This window comes from Uranotaenia lowii, chromosome 2 (genome assembly GCF_029784155.1).
Source record: "Uranotaenia lowii strain MFRU-FL chromosome 2, ASM2978415v1, whole genome shotgun sequence".
Lineage (NCBI taxonomy): Eukaryota > Metazoa > Arthropoda > Insecta > Diptera > Culicidae > Uranotaenia > Uranotaenia lowii.
Genome location: NC_073692.1, coordinates 69,112,490 through 69,136,357, shown reverse-complemented (window position 1 = coordinate 69,136,357; position 23,868 = coordinate 69,112,490). Strand labels below are relative to the sequence as shown.

General features: G+C 38.3%; 3 protein-coding genes across 3 annotated transcripts; 2 read left to right on the top strand and 1 right to left on the bottom strand.

The window, feature by feature from the left end:
• The first annotated feature begins 2,366 nt into the window (after positions 1-2,366).
• On the top strand, positions 2,367-3,284 carry LOC129741530 (uncharacterized). Its single transcript, XM_055733270.1, has one exon. It carries the CDS (start codon positions 2,367-2,369, stop codon positions 3,282-3,284), a length of 918 nt encoding a protein of 305 aa, XP_055589245.1.
• A 182-nt stretch (positions 3,285-3,466) lies between these two features.
• On the top strand, positions 3,467-5,041 carry LOC129741528 (uncharacterized). The gene has a single exon (XM_055733268.1). The coding sequence runs from the start codon at positions 3,467-3,469 to the stop codon at positions 5,039-5,041; it is 1,575 nt and encodes a 524-aa protein (XP_055589243.1).
• An 896-nt stretch (positions 5,042-5,937) lies between these two features.
• LOC129741527 (uncharacterized) lies at positions 5,938-15,959 on the bottom strand. Its single transcript, XM_055733267.1, has 4 exons — positions 12,552-15,959; positions 10,788-11,702; positions 6,098-6,208; positions 5,938-6,003 (listed from the first exon to the last, which is right to left on the bottom strand). The coding sequence occupies exons 1-4, from the start codon at positions 15,957-15,959 to the stop codon at positions 5,938-5,940; spliced, it is 4,500 nt and encodes a 1,499-aa protein (XP_055589242.1).
• Between the last annotated feature and the right edge of the window lie 7,909 nt (positions 15,960-23,868).

Genomic DNA, 23,868 nt, shown 5'->3' with positions numbered 1-23,868 from the left:
TAAAGTTACAAGCCCCCAAATTTCCAATATGAACACCCAAAAGCGAATAAGGTTTAATAAGGAACCTTTCACCATGAATATTCATGTCCACCATTCATGTCCGATGAAAACTTTTATAAATTCTAGAAAAAACTTCCAAAAAATTTCTAAAGTTAGCTAAAAATTCATTAGCAAAATCACAACATATTTACAAAAACACTGATATAAATTTCATTCTATAGGGTGTGCCATTATATTTAAGTACGATTTAAAAGGAACAGTAAAAACACAATTTAGTGGCAAATACATGTTTTTCACTTTAAGTTTCTCTATAGTCTTTTTTAAAGTAAATCAATAAAAATTTGATTCCAGTTATTTGGAGGCAAGTGATAAAATTTTTGATCGAAGGCTACTCATTTGCTTCAGCACAGACCGATTTGCGATGATTTTGCCCACTTTTTTTTCCAGTTTTTGGCGAAATTTTCGATAAAATCTTCAGGTTTCACAGGTTATCTCAAAAAAGATTTGATAAGAGCCTGGAAGTGAAAAGTTTCAATCGGTCTCGATTGAGGACAATTTGTCGGATTCATCTTTTTCGTCACGACCTGGACTTTGTTGGATTTGTTCCAAGTTACCGGTTCAGGCACTCTCGGACGTAAACAGCTGTATTCATTGTGTCAATAGTCACCACCGCACAGTGGTTCAAAACCCCAAAAAGCTGGAATAAAGTAAATTTTTCAAGTCAGCGACAACCAAATTTTGTATGTTGGAATCGAAGTGATGTATTATAATTTATTTCACAGTTTGGAGATTAAAAACGTCCTCAATATTATGAACTAATACAATTTCGCTTGATTTAGAACCCAAAATTTGATGTCAATTTTTTTTTTGATTTACTCTATTTTTATCGGAAGCAAAAATATAGCTTGCGCTGCTGATCGTCATGGTAAATTATATACCGTTGAATAGGTGAAAGCATCATCAAAAACATATCTTCAAATAAGCTGCTAGTTTTTGCTATAAGGTACACCGGGGCAAGTGCAAACTTTACAAAAAAAAATTTTTTTTTTCTTCTGGAAGTTGTTGTTTAGGCCCAAACAAACAATCTGACATAGATAAACTAAACTTTCTTTAAGTTATTCACTATAAACACGGCACTTTTTGATTACACACGAATTCAAGCACCTACTAGACATGAAAAGTGTGTTTTTGTTGTGCTTTTTTTGGCTACAAAAAAGGGCATTCAAATCCCATTTTTCGTCTAAAGGTGAGTGTTTGGGATTGATATTTAAGTGAAAGGAGAAAATTTGTGATAATTTTTCAGTACCCCCTGAAAATTGTGAAAATAATATTCACTCTTGGCAACCCACACTGCGGGGCAAGTGCAAACGACATTACCGGGGTAAGTGCAAACGCACCTTTCAGCCATGTAACATCAGCCATTTAAAAAAAATCATCTAAAAAGGGTTCAGCAGAAGCGGATATTCGAAATTCCGTAATGCCTTGGCAAATGAAGGTCTTTTGCTAAAAACAACAGTCAGCAAGTTCCAGTGGAGTTCCAAAAAGTATTTAATAAAGCAGAAAAACAGCACATAGTTACATAAAAAAAATTATAAAACATACACCGGAACATGTATTAATTCTTTGAATAAGTTTGGAAAAAGCCCCGTTTATGGGGGCAAGTGCAAACTTAGAAATTTTTTCACAAAAGTGCCGTTGCTTTTTATCAACATTTTTAAGTTTTTCACTTTCAACGGGAATTTGTTGAGAACTATTTTAGTGATGCAACGAACGATAATTGATAATTTTTGAAGATATACATATTTTTCTAGGAAATGTGAAAGTTGAACTATGGTGAAAACCGTTTGCACTTGCCCCGGTGTACCTTATTTTAAATACGATGTCTTTGAGGCGAACGCTGTTTGGTTCAAAAATGAAAATTTCAAAGTATTTATACAGAGTAAACCAAGCATTGTTTGCTTTGATATATATGCAAACTTATTAAAACGCCATTGTTTTGAAGTTCATGTGATTTTCCTGTGTAACTTACCATAGTTAAATTCGGATGTTGCTTAGTTAATCGCACGGCAATTCGTATACTGACCGACAGCAATTGTGACCGCGAACAAGGATCCAGTGAAGAACAGTGACACCGGCTGGCTGGTCCTGCAGTAATCACCTTCGAACGCACGGAACATCCGTTGTTTATTTTTGTTGTTTTCATCGACCCACTGCTCGAATAACCACACACAACATTCGAGCAGTTCCATCATCGTAACGACGTTGTCGCCATCTACCTCTGAATTTCACAACTACCATAATTGTCGCCACCTACCTACTCAGCTATATAACTCATTGTACAGTAGACTACGAATTTTGCTGCCGCAATGAAACCTCGCTGTGGAAAGTGCGATAAAGATATTTTAAATATCGAACCCGCGCAATGTTCTTGTTGTGAGAAATATTTTCACGTGCAACAAGAGTGTTGCGATGCTAACCGTAGTAGCATACAGCAGCTGTTCAGCACAAACAAGGCACTCTGGCTTTGTGTTGACTGCCGAAAGCTGTTTGCCAATCGAACCTTGCATGCATTCCTGGAAGAGACAATTCGACGGCCTCCTGACGAGTTAGCTGAGCTTCGAAAGAAAGTCGACGAGTTATCTGATCTCGTAGTCGCACTACAAAAGCAAATTGGAGAAAACCATGATGTAGTTACGGCCAAACTTGATCGTCCACCGAATGCAAATTGGCCCCAACTACCTAGCGGAACTCCTTCTAACACCGACAAACGGAGCCGCGCTATGCGATCTCGCAAAAGACGCTGCGGTCCTAATGGCGAGCCGGTTGAAGTAGAGTCCGTTCCACGCCCATCTATTTCCAACGGAACTAGCAATATCGACCTCAGTGATTTGCTGTTGACATGTCCCATCGCTGCAGCAGTACCACCACCTAAATGTTGGGTATATCTCAGTGGATTTAATCCAAAAATTACAAACGATGATGTGGTGAAAATTGCGAAACGATGTTTAAACACAACAAATGAAATTGAGGCATTTCGACTGGTACCTAAAAACGTTGACGATTCCAGATACTCATTTGTTTCGTACAAGATTGGTGTGGACATGGCACTCAAAGATAAGGCTCTTCTTCTTTCATCTTGGCCGCAGAGCATCAAGGTTCGTGAGTTTGTAGAGTTGTCAAAAAACGATCTTCGCATGCCTGAAAAAAATGTGCCGAGCAAATCTTGGGAACTGAACATCGACACCCCCGAACGGAGGAACGAATTGGCGGAGACCGACAAATAGGCAGCACTCTTCATTTTGCTTCAACTTCTCCTGACACCGAGCGCACGTTTCAAGGCACTTTGGAAGGCCCCCGATCCGTTACCACAGTTGAGCTGGTTTCCAAAGTATCTTCCAGCCGTCGTAGTCGCTCGGGCCCTGTGTGTAGCATTGGGGAAGGGGCCTTCCAACCTGCCACTGCAGGTATGTTTTCGTGTTTTCATGATCAGGCGTCTTCGCCCTTTGATAGTTGTTCACATTCCAGATCAACTCTTCGGTTATACTACCAAAATGTGAGAGGTTTGCGCACCAAAATCGACGAACTTTTTCTGGCAGTTTCGGATCCTGAGTACGACGTTATAGTGCTCACTGAGACGTGGTTGAATGACGAAATCACATCGGTGCAGCTATTTGGTCATCATTATAACGTTTATCGTCGTGATCGTGACCCTACTATCACTGGTCTAAGAAGAGGTGGCGGTGTTCTTGTTGCTGTTTCCAACCGTTTTACATCCTTCCCTGTCACCGTTGTTAACGAAACCGAACTGAACGTCGAGCATTTGTGGGTGGCTATTGAGACTAACCAGAGAAAGATCTATATTGGCGTTGTTTACCTCAGTCCAGACGATGCTAGCGATCCTTCAATTTTGGATTCCCATCTGAACTCAGCGGCCGCGATAGCGGATTCTTTACGACCCAACGATCAGCACATCCTGCTCGGCGATTATAATCAACCTCTACTCAGTTGGATAAAAAATTCCGCAAATTTTGCCTATCCAGACCCCGCGATTTCATCATTTACAACTTGCTCTTCCGCCCTATTAGACGGGATGGATCTTTTGGGTAATCGGCAGATGAACCTTGTCACCAACTCTCGTGGCCGCATCCTTGACTTGGTTTTTATCAATGAATTCGCTGCAGAAAGTTGCAGCGTTTCGACCGCCATGGAACCATTGATAGAAGCAGATCTTCATCACCCACCGTTATTGATTGCGTCAACCTACACTGGAACCACACCGTTTGATAGCGCAACTGACACATGTTCATTGAATTTTTATAGAGCTGATTTTGCACAAATATCCCAAATATTGTTATGCACCAACTGGTCGTTCATCGAGAATGTCACTGACGTAGATCAGGCTGTGGACTTTTTTACCTCTACGTTACACGAGTCATTTCGAGATCACGTCCCATTGAAGCGTCCTCTACGTAAACCACCTTGGTCTGATGCACATTTGCGTACGCTGAAACGCAGAAGAGCTGCTGCTATAAGACGCTTGTCGCGTGATAAAAATCCATTCAATAAACGCAGGTTTGGTATTGCAAGCAATGAGTACAAACGCTACAATCGACTCCGATACTCACAACACGTTGAGCGCATGCAAATTATGTTGAAGCACAACCCGAAACGTTTTTGGTCTTTTGTCAACGAGAAGCGAAAGGAAACCGGGTTCCCATCGGAGATGTTTTTAGGCGAGCATAAATCGTCTAGTTTGGAACAGACGTGTAATCTTTTTGCTGAACATTTCGCCAGCGTTTTCAGTACTTCGCATGCCTCGTCTACTAAAATCGCAAGAGCCCTGCGGTACGTTCCTAGCAACATGCTCAATCTAACGGGAATTATTTTCTCGGAGGATGAAGTTAAAGCAGCGATATCAAAGCTAAAACCGTCTTCAGCTGTAGGACCTGATGGAATTCCGTCTAATATTTTGAAAAATTGTGTTGAGGCTATGTTGAAGCCACTGTCAGCTATCTTCAACCTGTCCATTCGCACTGGTTAATTTCCAAGTTCTTGGAAGAAGTCGTTTATGTTCCCGGTTCACAAGAAAAGTAATAAGCACGACATAACGAATTACAGGGGAATCACTTCCCTCTGTGCCTGTTCTAAGGTGATGGAAATCCTGGTGTCACAGAGACTTTTTAATGCCGCTAAGTCGTACATTTCTGTCGATCAACACGGGTTTTACCCGGGACGTTCGACGAACACAAACTTGTTGGAGTTCACTTCATTCTGCATTCGCACTATGGAAAAAGGTGGTCAAGTTGACACAGTGTATACTGATCTTAAGGCTGCCTTTGATCGTATTGACCATCGTTTGCTCCTCGCAAAACTACGACATCTCGGACTCGAAGAAGGACTCATTCTCTGGTTTGAATCGTTCTTGACGAATCGTTCTCTTACTGTCCGTCTCGGAAATGCCGAGTCCCATGTGTTCCAGAATAACTCAGGAGTACCACAAGGAAGCAACATCGGACCTCTTCTATTCTGCACCTACTACAACGACATAACATACGCTCTTCCGTCGGGGTGTAGAATGTTGTATGCTGATGACCTGAAAATTTATCGGAAAATCGAAAGCTACAGCGACTGCTTAGAATTGCAGCAAATGTTGAGTAAATTTCTTAAGTGGTGTAATTTGAATTGCTTAACGGTCAGTGTGGCGAAATGTAACGTGATAAGCTTTACACGGAAAAGGAATCCTCTGACTTGGAATTACACTCTTCATGATACCGCACTTGAACGAGTTTCCGTTGTGAAGGACTTAGGTGTGCTTCTGGATTCCAAAATAACTTTTGAAAACCAGTTGAATCATGTTGTAGCAAAAGCAAACAGAAATTTGGGATTTATGCTGCGAACCACCAAGGAATTCACAAATCTACGTTGCCTACGAACTCTTTATTGTGCTTTAGTGCGCTCGCACCTTGAATCAGCGGCTGTCGTCTGGTGCCCCAGCCACGATACCTGGATCAGGAGAATCGAGTCCGTGCAATCGAAATTTACCCGCTCAGCACTTCGGATTTACCCCTGGCCAGTTTTGGGAGAATCTCCCACGTACCTGCAACGATGTTCCTGGTTTAAACTGGACAGCCTCGCTGACCGACGTGAATTCCTGAAGGCGGCGTTTGTTGGAAAGTTGCTGCTCGGTGCTATCGATGCACCAAACATCCTTGAAAGAATTGATTTCAACGTGGTACCTAGACAACTGAGAACGCGAGAATTTCTTCGGCTTGGTTTTCATCGAACGGTTTATGGTCAGAACGAGCCTATTCGTGCCATGTGTGCAGTATTCAATGATGTATATAGTGAATTTGATTTTAATTTGTCCAGTGATACATTTGTGAACCGCTTACGAGCTACAATGCTAAGTTAATTTTTGTTTTGTACAGCGTTTTTAAGTTAGCTTCTATTTTGTTAATCCATTAGTGCTAGTTTTGTCTCCTGATAACTGTTATATCGTTTATGTAATCTTCTTAGATGGGTTTTTTTGCCTAGTGCTTTTCCCATCACATCCATTTAGACTTTCGGTCCGATGGATTAAATAAATAAACAATAAACAATAAACAAACTTCCCCATCAAACATCAGTTTTAGTATTCATACAACTAACCCAGAGGAATTTTTGAGCCCATACTTAATTTTAACAAAAATATTCATGAGTGTTTTATATTGTTCAGATTTCGAATGGTTTTTGTTGATGTGGTATTGATTTTCTATTTTAAAAACGGCACTGCAGTCTCTTTTCGAAAAGATGATTATTTTATTTCATCCAACGTTTCGAGACTAGGTTGGTCTTTTCGAAAATAGACTGCAGTGCCGATTTCAAATAAGAAAATCAATACCACATATTCATGAATAATTGAAAAATATTCAATTTTCCATTATACAGCTCAAACTCGTTTTAAGCAATTATAGTAAAAAACAAACTTGGAAAAAATCAATTTCTATTTTTTTTTCAACTTCTCACCTATAATCTTTGACAAAAAAGCTTTTCATTAAATTTTTCCAACTCACATGCCACACTCACGTATAGCTTGCCAAACGATTACCTTTTTGACGAATTTTCCGGTAAAAAATGACAATATTTTTGAAATCCCAACACCTGTTACTCGAAAGCGTATTGTAATGAAATTTGTAATTGGTTCGTCGGCGATGAAAACGCATACAGATTTTCCAAACTTGTTTCAGCTTCGACTTCCGAAATAATTCAAGACGGTACAGATTTAAAAAAAAATGGGTTATTCGGATAAAACATAGAACTTAAATTCTACCTTTTATTAATGATTTTCAAATCAATTGTGTTTTCAAACAAATTATGTTTAAAAATTGGATTCTGAAAATTGAATTGATAAACAATCTTAACACATTAAGGACCGGGAAGAAATCTATGATTAGAAACACCGAAATTCGGAATTCCATATCTCAAAAACCCCAGGACTAAATTTTACAAATTTACCATTTTTAGGTTACGACAAATTTTGTCTTAAATTTTGTCGAATAAAGTTTAACACTCAAGTGGACTAAATGAAGTGTAGAACTCTGTTGGCAAGCGAAAAAAAAGCGAGATTTCTCGAAATTGGTCCGCAATTTGTTAAGTTCAACGATGTCTTAAATTCCTTAATAATTAATGTTGATTGTAAAATTTATTTTTATGGTAAACATTTTTCTGAAATTCAAATTTTCATTCTGCATCTGAGTTCTGGACCTAAATAAAAAAAATTGCGCTAATCTGTATCCGAATTTTTATACGATCTCTGAAATGTACAAAAAATACGATTTTCAAATCTTATTCCAGATCAGAATTTTATGAGCCAAGTTCATGAATCTATTATTTAAATTCTGTAGTTCAGGTTTTATCTAAATTCTCAATTAAAAAAATTTTTTTTTAATCTACATTGTGAATCAGCTTTAAAATATGAATTTAAAAAGATCTACATCTGACTTTTCAATTTTGGATTGCCATTTCGGAGCTTTGTTTTTTTTTTATTTTGTGTAAGAATTAATTTTAAGAACTTCTAATTTGAATATAAAAAAAATTCTCTTTTTTTCAAATTCGGAAAACTATTATCAAAATGCATATGATCTCGAAAAACATGATTTCAATTTGATATGATTTCAAAGCAGCTTTTCATTTCTAATTTCTTATGATCGATCAGAAAATCAAGAATGCTGGGCTGGATACAGAAAATATGGAATCAGATCCTCCGAAATGGATTTAAGTTAATTCAAAATTTAATAATCAGACACATAAATTTTTAAGAACATGTGAGAAAATTTTGAAAAAGTATAGCAGAATTTTGGACTTGGAAGGGATTTTTGAGGTTTTGGCATACGCTTTTATTTCCTAGATTGTTACTTTTGATTAACCTTACTCTATTATCAAAATTTGGTTCTGAATTTTAAGTTTTGAGAAGAATACCAACTTTCTTACTTACGAGAAGAATATCTTGCATGCTGTTTTGGATCCTCATGAGGGGGGGGGGGGGGGGCGGGGGTGTTCAACCCTCAATTTGATTTTTCTGTTTGAGCCAGACCGTTATTTGGTTCACTTCACTTTGAAAACGCGAGCATGTCCGAATAAATTCGAGAAATCTAGATTGTCCACTTACTAATAAATACTACATCACTTTCTCTTATTTAGGCCGGAACAAATTTCAAATCCTTGTTTTGTCACTCGGAGTTGGAACATCGCGAGGAGGGGGACAATAAAAAATAATGCGAATAACAAATAAATTGGAATTAATTGCACGAAAGCTTCTATGCAAAAAAAATTGCATACGATATCGTAGCACAAAACTTGTAAATCAAGTAATTTTTTACCGAATAATTCAATCAAATCAAGAATACAAAAGGTGAAATAACATCCACCTTCTTAAATTTGTTTTTTGGTCTTTTTATCTTTCAGATGTTGGAATTTTTAATCAAAATTTACATAAATTACTTCAAACTTTATTTATTTTCCCCTTCGGGTTTTATGAAATTTCGGGGGGGATGGATGGGTGTTAACAAAACAAGAAATTGATATTTGTTCCAGCCTTATTGAATAAAGATTATACTTTAGGATTCCCAGTGAATCAAGCATCATGTTTAGAATATGAAATTCTTTCTCAACATAAAAAAAAATACGGCGTTTACTGCCGTAATAACTTTGTCTAAGATTTGTTGAAATAAAAAAAAACTGGTAATTACCTATCAGTATTTGAAAGAAAAACTGCAGTACAGAATAGGTATAATAAGAAAATCTTTCGGATCTTCAGACTTTTCCATTATTTATGAGGAATAGATAATTTATGTATAGATTCATGTTCATTTAATTTAACTAAAAGACTTTAGATTTACATTCCGGCAAAATGATGAAAGCGGAGAAAAGCATTGAAGTACCGTAATCCGGGGTAAAATTGATCACTTTTTTTCAATATACTTCGATTATTTTTTCTGTTAAGCGGAATGTGGCATGTTTTATATTTTTAAAACCAGAACTGGACTCCTATGAACGTAATAAATGGATGCAGAAATTAATTAGACCTCATTAAATTTGATTTAAAAATCGTTTTCGTCTCTGTTCAGAATTTGATGCTGTCAGTCTCTATTCTGTCGGTTTTCACAAGTTTTCTTGATCATAAAGAATACAAAACACCTTCATAATATTTACAAATGTTAGTTTATCAGTTTAACCTTGATTTTTAACGTTTTATTTTTAAAATATTTATAATCGAAAAAATAACCATGATGCGGCCTACATTTAGGGGCAAAATAATTATAATTGCTAAATAGTTTGAGCTTCAAAATACACATAACATTTAACCTTCACACATTTCCCTATGCCCTCCCACTATTTCCATTTTAATTTTTTCTCAAAGTTAACAATTTGATAGGTTTCCTATCCATTTGCCCAATACGGGCTTACAAATCAAATACCAAAAATTTATCATTAAATGACTATAAAAATAGCACTATAACTGTTAATATACAAAGAAAAAAAGTTGTTCTTTCACATTAAACAACCTGATGACTACTTACAGTAGGTCGGGGTTATCTCCGTTTTCTCTAACGGGCCATAAAGGTCGTCGGAGAGTATCACCAAGGGGGGTTGAAAGTTTCTTCCTTCAACTGCAGAGCTGGACTTCTCCGTGGCGTTCCGCTGGGTTCACGAGGATCCTTCGGTGGCGACTTTTCGGAGAACTAATCGCACAATTCCGAAAGAGATGAAGGGACGGATATTTTGGATGTGTTCTATATCCGAACCGTGTTCACTCCCGAACATCCGCACAATCTACGGCACTATCCGCGCAAACTACCGAACCCGTTTTTCGTCAAAAGGGGGCAATCGCGAACACGTCTTTCTTCCGATTCGCGCCGATTATTATTATTTGTCTTTTTCTTTTCAACTTCTTTGTTGACATTATCTCAAACCATGTTGTTCAATATACGATAAGTAGGTTTATGATCTTCGCTGCGTAATGTTTATTGAACGTTGTCGCGTAACATTTTCACTCCTCATCATTCCGGCCACCTTGAAATGGCAAGGCATTTCAAAAAAATCGTGTTTTCGGCTTACGCAGCATACATTTTGTAATAATTAGGGGTTCTTAACTTATGAATTACGGTTTTTTTTTTAAACTGAACTTAGTTTTCAACTTCCAAACTCGGTGGATTTGAAAGTTCACTGGGGTGTGGAATAAGAGCGATCCTGGACACGGCTCTTGTGATCTCAGCATTCTTTGCCATCCTAATTTTGACAACACGTACAACACCATCGCTTCCAGGAACAACTTCAGTAATACGACCGAGCGGCCATTGAATTGGTGGGAGTTGGTCTTCCTTGACGATGACTAAACGGCCGGGTTGGATCTCAACCTTTTGTTTGGGTTTAACAGCTCTAGCCTGCAACTGTTGGAGATACTCTCGCTGCCAGCGAGACCAAATACGCTGGAATCTCTTTTGAGTGAGATCCCAGTGAGACAACAGGTTGTCGGGGACTTCGGTAAGAGGCTTGCAGGCTACAGCTTGCATGTTTTCGCCAACCAGGAAATGACCAGGGGTGAGAGCCTCTAGATCCTTGACTTCTACAGGGATTTCAACGAGAGGTCGCGAATTTAAACACATCTCTATTTCAGCTAGTAGCGTGAGCATGTCTTCATAATATACGTTGGTGTGTCCGATTTCTCGAAGTAGGTGATGCTTTGCTGACTTTACGGCTGCCTCCCAAAGTCCACCAAAGTGAGGTGACCGTGGTGGAATAAACTTCCATTGGATTTCGGATTCAGAACACCACTGGAATATTTTTTTTCGGTCGGCAGTACTGGTTTTGAGCATCTCGTACACACGACGCAGTTCATTTGAAGTTCCTTTGAATTGGGTTCCGTTGTCACTATGGATCTCTCTCGGCTTGCTGCGTCGAGCAACGAAACGACGTAGGGCGGCAACAAACGCAGACGTGGATAAGTCAGAGACTAACTCAAGATGAACCGCCCGAGTTATAAAGCAAACAAATATGGCCAGGTATGCCTTCGTTGGGGCGCGATTTCGAATAGGAGACTTCAGGTACAGAGGACCACAATAGTCGACACCACAAATAGCGAATGGGCGATCTTGCACAACCCGGGAAGCAGGCAAGTCCGCCATACTCTGCTGTACAAGAGTTGGTTTGTTGCGGAAACACGTCTGGCATTGATGGTAAACACGGCGAACCAAGTTGCGTCCACCAACAATCCAAAATTTTTGACGGATCGTGGCGAGCAAAAGCTGCGGTCCAGCGTGTAGTAATGTGCGGTGATAATATTTTGCCAGTAGCGTTGCTAGTGGGTGGGTGGCCAGCAGAACTATGGGGTGTCTGGATTGTGCAGGAATTTCAGCGTTACTAAGTCTCCCACCAACACGGATGATTCCATCTGAACCTAGCGTGGGGTTCAGCTATTTCAGGCGCGAAGACGTTGGGAACCCCTTCCGTTGCTTGAAACTGGCGAGTTCTTGGCTGAATATTTGTCGTTGGGCTAGACGACACAAGGCTCTTTCAGCTTCTTGGTGATCCATGACAGAAAGCGTTTCAAATGGCACGAGTTTTTCATTTCGTGCCTTCGCCTTTAGAATTCGAAAATATCTCATCCAATATCCCAAGAGACGACGAAGCTGTGTGTAGCTAGAATATCTTGCAAATAGTTCTTCAGAGAACTTATCATTTTGAGCAAAGGAAGATAGGACAGCAAGTGTCGTCTTCTCCTCAAGAACTTCCGAGTGATCGTTTGTAAAGGTTTCAATTCGAGGCCACTGGGACGAAGAAAGTGGTAACCAGAGTGGTCCATTCCACCAAAGTGAATGGTCGATAATTTCAAGGGGGTTGATGCCACGTGAGATGACATCGGCGGGATTACATTCTCCCGGAACATAATTCCATGAACATGAGGAGGTTCGAGACTGTATAGTAGACACTCGGTTAGCTACGAAAGTTTTCCATCGTGCTGGCGACGACTTGAGCCACTGGAGCACAGTTATCGAGTCGGTCCAGAAATATACTTCGGCAGAGATCTTGAGAGCACGCGAAACTTTCTCGTACAGGCTGGTTGAAAGAACTGCTCCACACAATTCTAGGCGAGCGATAGTGTGATGACTGGATAGTGGTGCCACCTTTGACTTCGACGTCAACAGGCGCACACGCACAGAGTCGGCTGATTCTGTTCTTAAATAACAGCAACTTCCATAGGCCTTTTCCGAGGCGTCCGAAAAGAAATGCAGCTGAAGTGAATTGGCCTTCGGAAGTGAAACAAAACGCGGAACTCGAATCTTGCTGATAATGGATAGTGTGCTATGGAACTGTCTCCATGTAGCCTGTAAGGACTCCGGAAGCGGTCGGTCCCACTCATACGCATTATCGCCCTCGGTTTTTAAGGCCCATAAACTCTGCATGATGAGCTTGGCAACGGTGATAATGGGTCCTACCAGTCCCAGTGGATCAAAAATCTGAGCAATGTAGGACATAATCTTCCTTTTTGTCAGAACAGGATCCGGAGAAGGCAGTTGAACACGAAAACGAAGCAAATCCGTAACTGTTTCCCATACTAGGCCCAATGTAGAAACAGTTTGGTTGTCCTGAAGATCGTGGATAGGATTGATAGCTAGATCCTCTTCAGAAACTCCTGCGAGGGCTTCCGGTACATTTGATGCCCACTTTTTAAGTGGAAATCCCGCAGCTACACTTAGGGCAGTTGCTTCCTCCCGTAGACGAACTGCTTCTGTGATTGACTGACTACCTGTAAGGCAGTCATCCATATAAAAATCCTCACGAAAAACAACAGCTGCTATGGGATATCTGGCCTCCTCATCGATGGCGGCTTGTTTGAGTGTGCGAGTCGCTAGAAAGGGTGCTGAGGCTAGTCCATACGTAACGGTTTGTAGCTCGTATGTTGCTATTTGGTCTTCGGCATGCTGACGCCAAAGAATCCTTTGGTATGGACAATCGTCAGGGTGCAATTGGATCTGCCTGTACATCTTCTCTATATCCGCTACCATAGCGATTGGATGTTTCCGGAAACGCAAAACAATGGAGAGCAGATCATCTTGTATGACTGGTCCCACAAGCTGAAGATCGTTGATTGAAAATCCAGATGTTGTCTTACACGATGCATCAAAGACAACGCGAACCTTTGTGGTGGTACTTGTGTCTTTAAAAACTGGGTGGTGAGGTAAGTAGCAGTGGGGAACGGAATCATCAACTGTCTCAAGTTTGATCATATGCTGTAGACGGATGTAATCGTCCATAAACTGATAATAGGCTTCTCTGGTGCCAGGATCACGATCAAGTCTCTTTTCCAGGTTTAAAAAACGACGTTCAGCAATAGACCGAGATTCCCCAAGACAAACGAGTGGATCGCGGGTGAGTGGCAAGCGAACTGTATAACGACCAGACGAGTCGCGGGTGGTGGTTGCACAATACTTTTTCTCACACTGTTCTTCTTCAGGCGTTAACTTAGAACACTCAGGAACGGACTCCAGTTCCCAAAACTTCTGCAATGCTCGTTCCAAGTTGCGATCAACAGTGGTTAGATGGCATACATGAGGCGTAACTTCGCTTTGAACAGGGGCCTTCCCAGAAACAGTCCACCCAAACGCAGTTTCGATGACAAAGAGTGGATTATCACTCAATTGAATTTTGCGGCCGGTGTGAATTTCGTAAAACATTTCTCCACCGACGATAAGATCAACATCATTGGGTATATGGAAAAGTGGATCCGCAAGAATAACATCAGGTAGTTCCCACTTGGCAATGTCAACTGGTGCCGTTGGTAGACTGACAGTAGGTTTCTTTAATATGAGAAATTCTAATGGGGATTCAAACGGACTAGTATTGGAGCGGATAGTTGCAGTTAATTTGCACTTTATTTGCTTCATAGAATCACCAATTCCCGAAACTGCAACATCTACTTTCCTTCGGCGTAAATTTAGTGTGTTGGCCAGTCTCTTAGTCATGAAGTTGCACATCGATGCCGAATCTAAGAGAGCTCGAGCAGGAACTTTTCGACCAAATCCATCTATTACGACGAGAGAAACTGTTTCCAACAACACTGTACTATTCGTGGACTGAACGGATAAACTAACTTGGGGGTTGGACGTTGAAGGGGTGGATGTTGAAGGGGTGGATGTTGAAGGGGTGGACGTTGAAGGAATGGATTCTTCAGGGATAGGTTGCGGGGGTAATCTGTTTGGTTGAGATAGATCTTCATGCAGCATACTGTGGTGGTGCTCTCGACAATGTCGACACGTAAATTTCGATGCACAGTTACGAGCCATGTGTCCGGAACGGAAGCAATTCCAACATAGACGCTTCTGAGAAATAAGTTCTCGACGTTGACGAACGGACATTCTTTCGAAAGTTGGACACTTGTAGAGGTAATGTCTTTCGGGGCATACAACACACAATGGAAAGGGATTGTTGGTGTCAAGAATTGATCCAGGTTTCGCTGCGACTGCTACCGCCAATCTTCTAAAGGGTTTATTACCGGCCACCTTGATCCCTTGCTGGTTCTCTGGTAACACAGAATTCAAAACTCTGACTCGTTGGTAAATGAATGCCATCATCTCATCGAACTTAACTTCTTCTTGCTCGCTTGTCTTTTCCTCCCACGCTCGTAAGGTAACCGGATCCAACTTATAGGAAAAGAGATTCACTAAGGGAGTATCCCAAAACTCAACAGGCTCACCCAGTTTCGCCAAAGCCTTTACATGTCGTTCGAAATTTCCAGCTAAACTGTTAAGTTCTTGGGGACACTCCTTCTTGATTGGCTGAAGGTCGTATATTGCTCGAAATAACTGCCGTTTCAAAAATCTACGATTGTCGAAACGTTTTATTATTGCATCCCATGTCGATTCGTAATTATCCGCCAAAACGTCTACTGTCTCGAATGGTTTTCTTGCATCTCCTTGCCAGGATTGAAGCAAATATTGCAACTTAGCTACCGTTGGGATCTCAGGGTTCAGGTGCACCATCGATGAAAACGTATCTCGAAAAGATAGCCATTTAGAAAAATCACCGTCAAATTTTGGTAAGTCAATTTGAGGTAGACGAAGGTGAAAACCGGAAACCGAAGATGGGTTTTGGAACATGGTACTGTTCATCAAAGGTGATTGGTTTATTTGGCTCGGAAGCTTGGATAGCAGAAAACCTTTGATCTTGAAGAAACTGGATTCGAAGGTAACCCGTTGTGCAATATGTTCGTCCAAGTTTTCCGCATCCATTTGATCGATTTGCCTCTGTATTATATCGAAATCCTTCTTCAATTTCTCCAGACTCTGCAAACGTACACCAACTTCACCAGAATCACATCTCTCATCGAAACTATCGCAGTACTTCTCAAATGCATCACGCAGCCCATAAATCACCTTCCTGTTGTTAACGGCTTCCTGCAGTTTCATCGCTAGCTTCGGCATTTTCACTTATACACTCTGCTTTCACCAGGATTGAAGAAGTCAACAAGAGGGGTTCTTGAGTAAAGGTAAACCTCCGTTTTACGTCACAAAGTTCTAGCAACTATTCACGATACCAAGTGTGGCCAATTTTACAACAAAATACTCTCCGTTGGGGGCGTAAACAATTCGCGATGTGAAAAACTGACACTCAATAGTGTACAAGTGAAATCAATCGAACTTCACAAAAAATCACCGTCAGACGTTGCGCATGTTGTTGTTGGTATCCGATCAATAACTTTAGTGGGCCGATTTTGCGCCCAATAAATCGGAATGGCGCGCACCTCAATGGTGGGGGTTCTTCCGATCCGGTTCGAAGGACCAAATGATGACTACTTACAGTAGGTCGGGGTTATCTCCGTTTTCTCTAACGGGCCATAAAGGTCGTCGGAGAGTATCACCAAGGGGGGTTGAAAGTTTCTTCCTTCAACTGCAGAGCTGGACTTCTCCGTGGCGTTCCGCTGGGTTCACGAGGATCCTTCGGTGGCGACTTTTCGGAGAACTAATCGCACAATTCCGAAAGAGATGAAGGGACGGATATTTTGGATGTGTTCTATATCCGAACCGTGTTCACTCCCGAACATCCGCACAATCTACGGCACTATCCGCGCAAACTACCGAACCCGTTTTTCGTCAAAAGGGGGCAATCGCGAACACGTCTTTCTTCCGATTCGCGCCGATTATTATTATTTGTCTTTTTCTTTTCAACTTCTTTGTTGACATTATCTCAAACCATGTTGTTCAATATACGATAAGTAGGTTTATGATCTTCGCTGCGTAATGTTTATTGAACGTTGTCGCGTAACATTTTCACTCCTCATCACAACCCGTTTGCTTCTAATTGCTTATTGATATTATCAGGAGAACTGTTTGTTTGCGAGCCTTGGAAAAATAGATATTTTAATATTTTGAAATTAGATTTTTTTACTGACAGAAAAAAAATTCAAATATAAACCAAATTTTGCTTATTTGATACTCAATTAATAGGCTTTCAAACGTAGACAACAGTTTTCAAAAATTCAAACTATAGACCGAGTTATTGATGATAATGTGGGAAAGTTTGATGTTGGTCAAATTTACCCCGGCGATCAAAGTTACCCCGTTCTACGGTAACTTTGCAATTAAAAGTTGTCCCGAGCTTTGTTGGGAATAATATTCTTGACAACACTGGACAATCAGAAAAGGTCACTTTTTACGCATACTTAGGACTATGAAAAATGCAAACTGAATGCTAGATATTTGATCATTATAGAAATTTGCGTTGGTTTAAACACTCGACCTACTTTTTCTCAAAATATTTTTTTTTTATTTTATCTACTTTCTTAAACATTGAATTTCAATTCTTATATAATGTTTCCAAATGTAACTTTTATCTCATGAAAAAGATCTATTTAACCAAAGTTTCTGTTTTTTTTTTTAATTTAATCTTATGAGAATATTTTTCTTAACACAATGAGGACCGTGAAGAAATCTAAACCCGAAAACACCATTATTTGGCATTCTCAACATCAGGGATGACTAGACCAAATTTCGCAAATGCAAATTTAGTATCTTCGAGTTATTCAAAGTCTTGTACATAATTATGCAGAATAAAGTTTCTTTATAAAATGTATCACATTTGAATCATGCTTCTTAGTATAGCGCAGTAACGTCAAGCGAAAATAAAGAGATTTCTCGTATTTGGTCCGCAATTTGTAAGTAAAAACTTGTGAATCGCATTACATAAATTTTCAACACAGCACATGAAAACGATTTTATCTGGTTCCCCCAGAGTTGGAAAGTGTACTATAGTACAGTGCAAAGGAATTAATTCCACTAGATAAAAATAAGAAGCTTGTTTCACAGTCTGCTAGCTAGTGACAAATTGATTTGACTTGAGTTTTAATTTTTTTTTATGGGCTTATCTTAATAAAAGTCAATCGATTTTTTTCGTGAATATTGGGTTGTATATGAAAGTTTCCTCTATAACAAGCCAATTTTCGAAGTTGCCAAATTTTTCTCATTATCGGTCCTAAAAAAAGACACCGTGAAGATATCAAATTAAGAACTCCACAATTTTAAAGTATTATTAGATATAGTTCATTAAACGAAAATCTTAAGTTCAAAATCCTTTTAGATTCAAATGCGAAACCCATGCTTAAACTTTGTCTTTCATAAAGAAATTTGAACATTGAATAATGCAAAGAAAATTCATGATAAATTGTTAATTTTTAACAGTATTCAAATACGAATATTCAAAAATGCATAAATTAAACAAATAGTTAAACTAAGATTGTTACTATGAATTCTGAAACCAATTTGAGAATAAGAAAATATACATTATATATGTATAAAAAAAAGTTGAACAATTTGCACTAAGTTTGCAGGGCCAATTTTCGAGCGGCTCACTCTAAAATGTGGTTTCCATAATGTACTTGTTCGAATCACAGTGGAGCGTCACATATATTCGTAACTCTCAGGAATTAATTAAGATTAATTTTTTAATACAAGTTTGTTGTGAGCCTTAACTAGCAACTGTAGTAAAAAAACCCCAATATGACAACTTTTTACTTTTTTTAAACGCAGGCCTCAGAACTCAGAACCATTAACATTAAATCCCTCCCCGCAAACCTTCAATACACTGTCTCCACCAATCTCGCGTTACACTCTCCTGTAGTTCATTCTTTCTTGTTTCGCTTTTTGATTTAGGGGTGGAATGACGCCGTTTATAAATTGGTCTAATTTAATTTGCCTACAACCTCGTATCAGACGATAGAATTGCCGAAATAAATTGTAAGTACAGTTACCAAAGTGCAGCGCACCCTTATTGTTCAAATGAAACTCGAAGGGGTTGCCGCCTAAGTGACTGGTAGCATATTCTTTTCCTTTATTTTGTGATCACCCTCAAGATTTGGTTTCCAGTTTAATGGCGACGGACGCGTAGGAACAATACCGTTTTCCATTCGAGGACCAACAATTTTAATGGCCGATCCCCGGAGGGATAACGTGAGAAAGTTGTCGTTACGAGTGCACAGAGCGATGCGAGTCTCCGGTAATTGCTCATCGTGACATCAGCAGGGCAACTCAACTCGATGCACCATAACTTTTGCCCTCGTTGTTGTTCGGTGGAAACAAGTCAATTTTCGGAAAGAATCTGGCAGCCTAATTTGACCAACCATTCAGGCGGTTAATTAATCGTCGATATGATTTCATAATTTAGCTGCTCACTAGCCAAGTGCCTGTCATGGTCGATCATTTTCCTTAATAACAACAACAAAAACAACAACAGCATCCCAGCAAAGGGCGAACGATGTGATCGATCTTGGTCGCAAAAAAGTAAGCAATTAATAATTCGAAACGGTTTGCTGGCTGCTACGAAAGTGTCACATGGGCCAGCCTCCAACTTGTTTGTGGCGAGGAAAATTACCTCCATCGAATTTTGGCGTAACAGGTGATTTCAGGATACACCCAGGTTTGAAATAAATAACATTTATGCGTATTTAGTTTTGCTTCACAAGGAATGTCTCTTGGAATTTGGAGCAAATGGTTATTTTTTTTGTCTTTATTTGATAGGTTTTAACATGTTCGTGTTTATTTAAAATAAATGCGTTTTACTATTTTCGGGAAAACTGTGATCGAGAGTTTATGATTCTCCAAGAAGAGTGAATATTGTTAATAAGGATAGTAATTTTTGGCTTTTTACGGTCTGAGATTTTAATCAAACAACTTTTTATTAGAAATTCCCGACGTTTTGACCATTTTTTGTGGTCTTTCTCAAGGGAACTATCTTGAGAAATGGTCGAAACGTCGCGTATTTCAAATAAAAAGTTGTTTGATTCAATTAATATTCAGATCAACACATGAAGCCCCAACGTCTTTTTAGCTTTTTGGAAAGCCCAGCTTAATTTTTTTCAAATGTATCATTCCATTGAAATTGAAAAGAAAATAAAGATCTCAGAAGCTCTGAAGTTGGAGAAAATACAAAATTCATAACCGTTTGCTCGAGATAAATTCAAGTAGGGTGATTTGCCAATCGTTGCACAGCTAAGCACATGATTTTGGTGTTTATGCTGTATTTTAGTCATTTCAACCAAATTCACTTGATTTTTGTTTGTCGATGCACTCATACAGGATTGGTCAACAAGATCCAAAGGTTCAAGTGTTTGAAAAAAGTGACATAAAAATTTAAAAAATCATTTAAAACAGCTTGTCTTTGCCCAATAGTTGCACAGGCAAATTTTGCGTCGTGCATAATGTTGTCCGATTTTTTCCAATGGTTGCACATTTTGAAAATCAGTCACCATGAGGTCGAATAGGCTGATATTTGTTACGGAAGCTTATTATGAGAACTTCTAGTTCAAATGCAATCTAATTATTAGACGACGCCTTATGAAGGGGGGGGGGGGGGGGGGCTTCCAATGCACTTTCCAATTCCAATTCGGGCCCCAAAAAAACACATAGCCGCCGGTTTGAGTGTCTGGAATAGCATCTATCACACGTGAAGTTTTTCAGAAACTCAAACCCACCTCTTTATTTACCCAAAGCCATTTGAGTGGAGGTTAAATAACATAATTTGCCCAGTGTTGAGCCTTTTTCTTTATATGTCCTACCAACATAAAATTTTATGTCTTTAAAATCCCATAGAATGAACTGAAAGGTATTTAATGCTTAATTTTTAAGTGGCTATTAACAGGTGAAAAGATTAGCGAACGTGATCTGTTTTGCCCCCTTTTACCCTTATGAAGAAGATGCGATTTTATAAAACAAATGTTTAAGGACTCCCTTGGAATTCGATCGATTTTTATATAATGAATCTCAATTTAAAACTTGAAAATGGACACAACCACGCCCAAAGTTTCAGATCGTTTGACTGATTTATGCTCATGATATACAATTTTGTATAAGAATTTTGTTTTCGAAAAGTTAATTGATTAAGGGGGGGGTAGGGTCTAACGGGTATAAAAAAAACACCATTTCCACGATTTTTTTCTAGAGCTATCGTTCAAACAAATTTATTCAAATTTTTTGCATTATACAAAGCATTGTTAAAAGAACATTTAGTAATTTTTTCGTAGAAAAATATTGAAAAATGAGCCGGTGACGGAGCATTTTCGAGGATGCCTTTTAGAAAACAAGATTTGCGGTGGACACTGTATCTCAGCACAGAATCATCTGAAGTCAAAAAATCAGAGCAAAATATTTTCAATAGATGTTTTTCTGGACCCCAACGTTTTTATTTAACTTAAAAATATTTTTATGAAATTTTTGTGGCTGTTTGAAGTAAAAACTACGATTTTTCACTTAAAAATCCGCCATTTTTCACCTCTAAAATCTCCCCAAAGTAAAAAAATCAAAAAAGAAAAACGTTGGGGTCTGGTATTTTATATGTAGAAAATATGTTCCAAATTTGAAAAGAATCGGATAAGTAGTTTTCAAATGACGATGTCCACGGACTTTAAAAATGTGCTTTCGAGAAAAACGCGTTTGAAGTTTCTGCTCTTGCTTTCTTGCAGTATTAGATAGGAGGAGATAAAGGCCTATAACTTCTACAGTTTTGCTTCAATTGACTTGAAAATTTGACACAACATTCTTGAAATGTTTTACAATAAGAAAATAAAAAAATAAAAAAATCGATTTTTTGAAAGTGTTAGACCCTACCCCCCCCTTAATATAAGTGGGTTTATTTGTAATTAATGTAACCTCTGTAGCATTTCATCAATCTTCAGGAAACAATCACATCTTATAGAAATGCCTCCCAAGAGTTATCCGGCTGAAAAACTGTTTTGGATTAAATTAAGTTTTACAAAGCTATGACTGTTTATTTTTCTGGATGATAAGGGCCAAATAAAGCTTCACATATATGTCTCCAGTGACGGCAACTCGACAGCAGATTCGAATTCCTGAGAAAATTGCACGACTGATAAGTAATATTTCGGGTCTTCCAACCTTCGACTTCTAATTTTTGGGATTAAGAGTCGTAGTTGTCCTCCTGTACAATATTCTGACAATATTAATAACAATATCAAGAGGATCGCTGTTGACATGGAATAAAATTCTTTTAGATTTGTCGTCACGAAATTAGAGAAACAATTGTTGATTAAATGGTCGGGATAAAGGATTTCAAAATAAATCTGATAAAAAAGTAGTCTCTCAAAGCCAATGCAGTTAAGTTGACTTTGACACTTTTCAGACAATGCAAATTGCCCGACTTTCATACATGCATAAGTTTTTTCAACGAGTTTAATAATTTCAAAACTTCATTTTTAAGATTTGACGGTAGAAAAAATATACTTATGGATGTATAAAGTGTCTTTGAATTATAGAATTAATTATTAAAAATCGAAATTGAGTGCAAAAAATGTGAAAATTCTAAGTGGACGTTAATATCCACTTATTCAGAAAAAAATATGCCATATCAATAGACAATTCGAGTTGTTTTAGTTGCATGTAGTCAATGAACGTGTTCAATTTTGTATGACAATTTGTATGCAAGAAGAACTTTTCGCATATACAAGAAATTCAAATAAGTTCTAAATGAATTTTGTTTTAAATTACTGATTTTTCCCATTCTTAAGATTAATTGTTTGCTAGCATGAAAAGAAGCAAAGTATTTCATGAAAAAAGTAATAAGCATTTCGAAATAAAATTTGTGATCCATTGAAAAGTATTGTAAAATTGCAGGATTTGCTTTCTGAAGCTTTCAATAATTTCATGACATGTTTTTGCGAATGTTTTAAATCATCAAACTTATTTGCTATGCAAAGCAGTATAATGCGATTCTTATTTTCATCCGGTCAACCAGTTTTAAAATTAGCTGTCAAAACACTAAAATTAAAAAAAATATTTATCTATTTTGAATCTCTTGTATTACAACGAATGCCATTTCTGGGGTACAAAATAGGTTTAGTTTTTGTTCACATGCAATGTATTGCAAGAACCAAGAAATATTTTAAAAATACAAATATATGTTTTTTGAACTTTCAGTACATCTCTGATGGTTTTTGAATGAAAATTTGGATTTTTCCGTACAAGCCTCCTTACTAATTCAAAACACGTTGTTATAATTCAGGACTTAATCAATCGCTTCCAAAAATTTTATTGCTATTTTTAGCTGTAAAAACAACCAAACAAAGTTATTTGAGGTTTACGAATAAATAAATTTGAAATTTCCAAACAAATTGTACAGCGGAATTATGTACAACAATGGGGCAAGAGGATATTGAGCGGACCAATTGTTGCACGATCCAACATATTTTCTGGTTAAGTATGAATCTTATTTTTTTTTCAAAATCATGGTGTTAAAATTGTTCAACAAACGTTTCGTTTAGAAAACTGATACGAAAAATGTTTTGTTCTGGCGTAAAACCTTATTTGCCGTAGAAGGAATATTAAGGTTTTTGTTAACAATTAGCACAAAAAACACGCGAAAAAAACAAGAAAAATTAAAACTGTCGTAAGATACACACTTACCAACAGAAAATATCACAAAAGCCTCATTTCATCAGAAAACATTCCGAATTACACGATTCGGTATTATTTTTGAGGAAAAGTTGAAAAACAGCTGAAATATTGACAATTTAAGTCATGCTGTGCAACAATGGGTTAGAGGACAACGATTGGCAAATCACCCTACATGAGGGCAAAGTAGTGACAATTTAAAAAACAGGCTTTACATTTCATTCCTGAAATGTGTTAAATGATTAATCGACCATCAAACTCTATATCATACGTAACTATTTAATCACAGTTATTTGATGAAATTTGACTCATGTAGATGCTAGTTTACTTCTTCAGTGTTACTTACATAAAATTAAATAAAAACAAGGACCAAATGTGGATTTTATAAGAATTTATTGTACATCCTCAAAATGAAATTGGAACTTCCGAATACAAT

Bases quoted from the DNA above. Each gene is read 5' to 3' on its own strand.
- LOC129741530 (XM_055733270.1), top strand. From the start codon at position 2,367: ATGAAACCTCGCTGTGGAAAGTGCGATAAAGATATTTTAAATATCGAA.
- LOC129741528 (XM_055733268.1), top strand. From the start codon at position 3,467: ATGTTTTCGTGTTTTCATGATCAGGCGTCTTCGCCCTTTGATAGTTGT.
- LOC129741527 (XM_055733267.1), bottom strand. From the start codon at position 15,959: ATGCCGAAGCTAGCGATGAAACTGCAGGAAGCCGTTAACAACAGGAAG. The intron at 11,703-12,551 runs GTATATTTCTGG...CATCAATGCCAG, and splicing joins CTCTCAAGATCTCTGCCGAA to ACGTGTTTCCGCAACAAACC. The intron at 6,004-6,097 runs GTACGTGGGAGA...CTCCTGATCCAG, and splicing joins AACCAGGAACATCGTTGCAG to GTATCGTGGCTGGGGCACCA.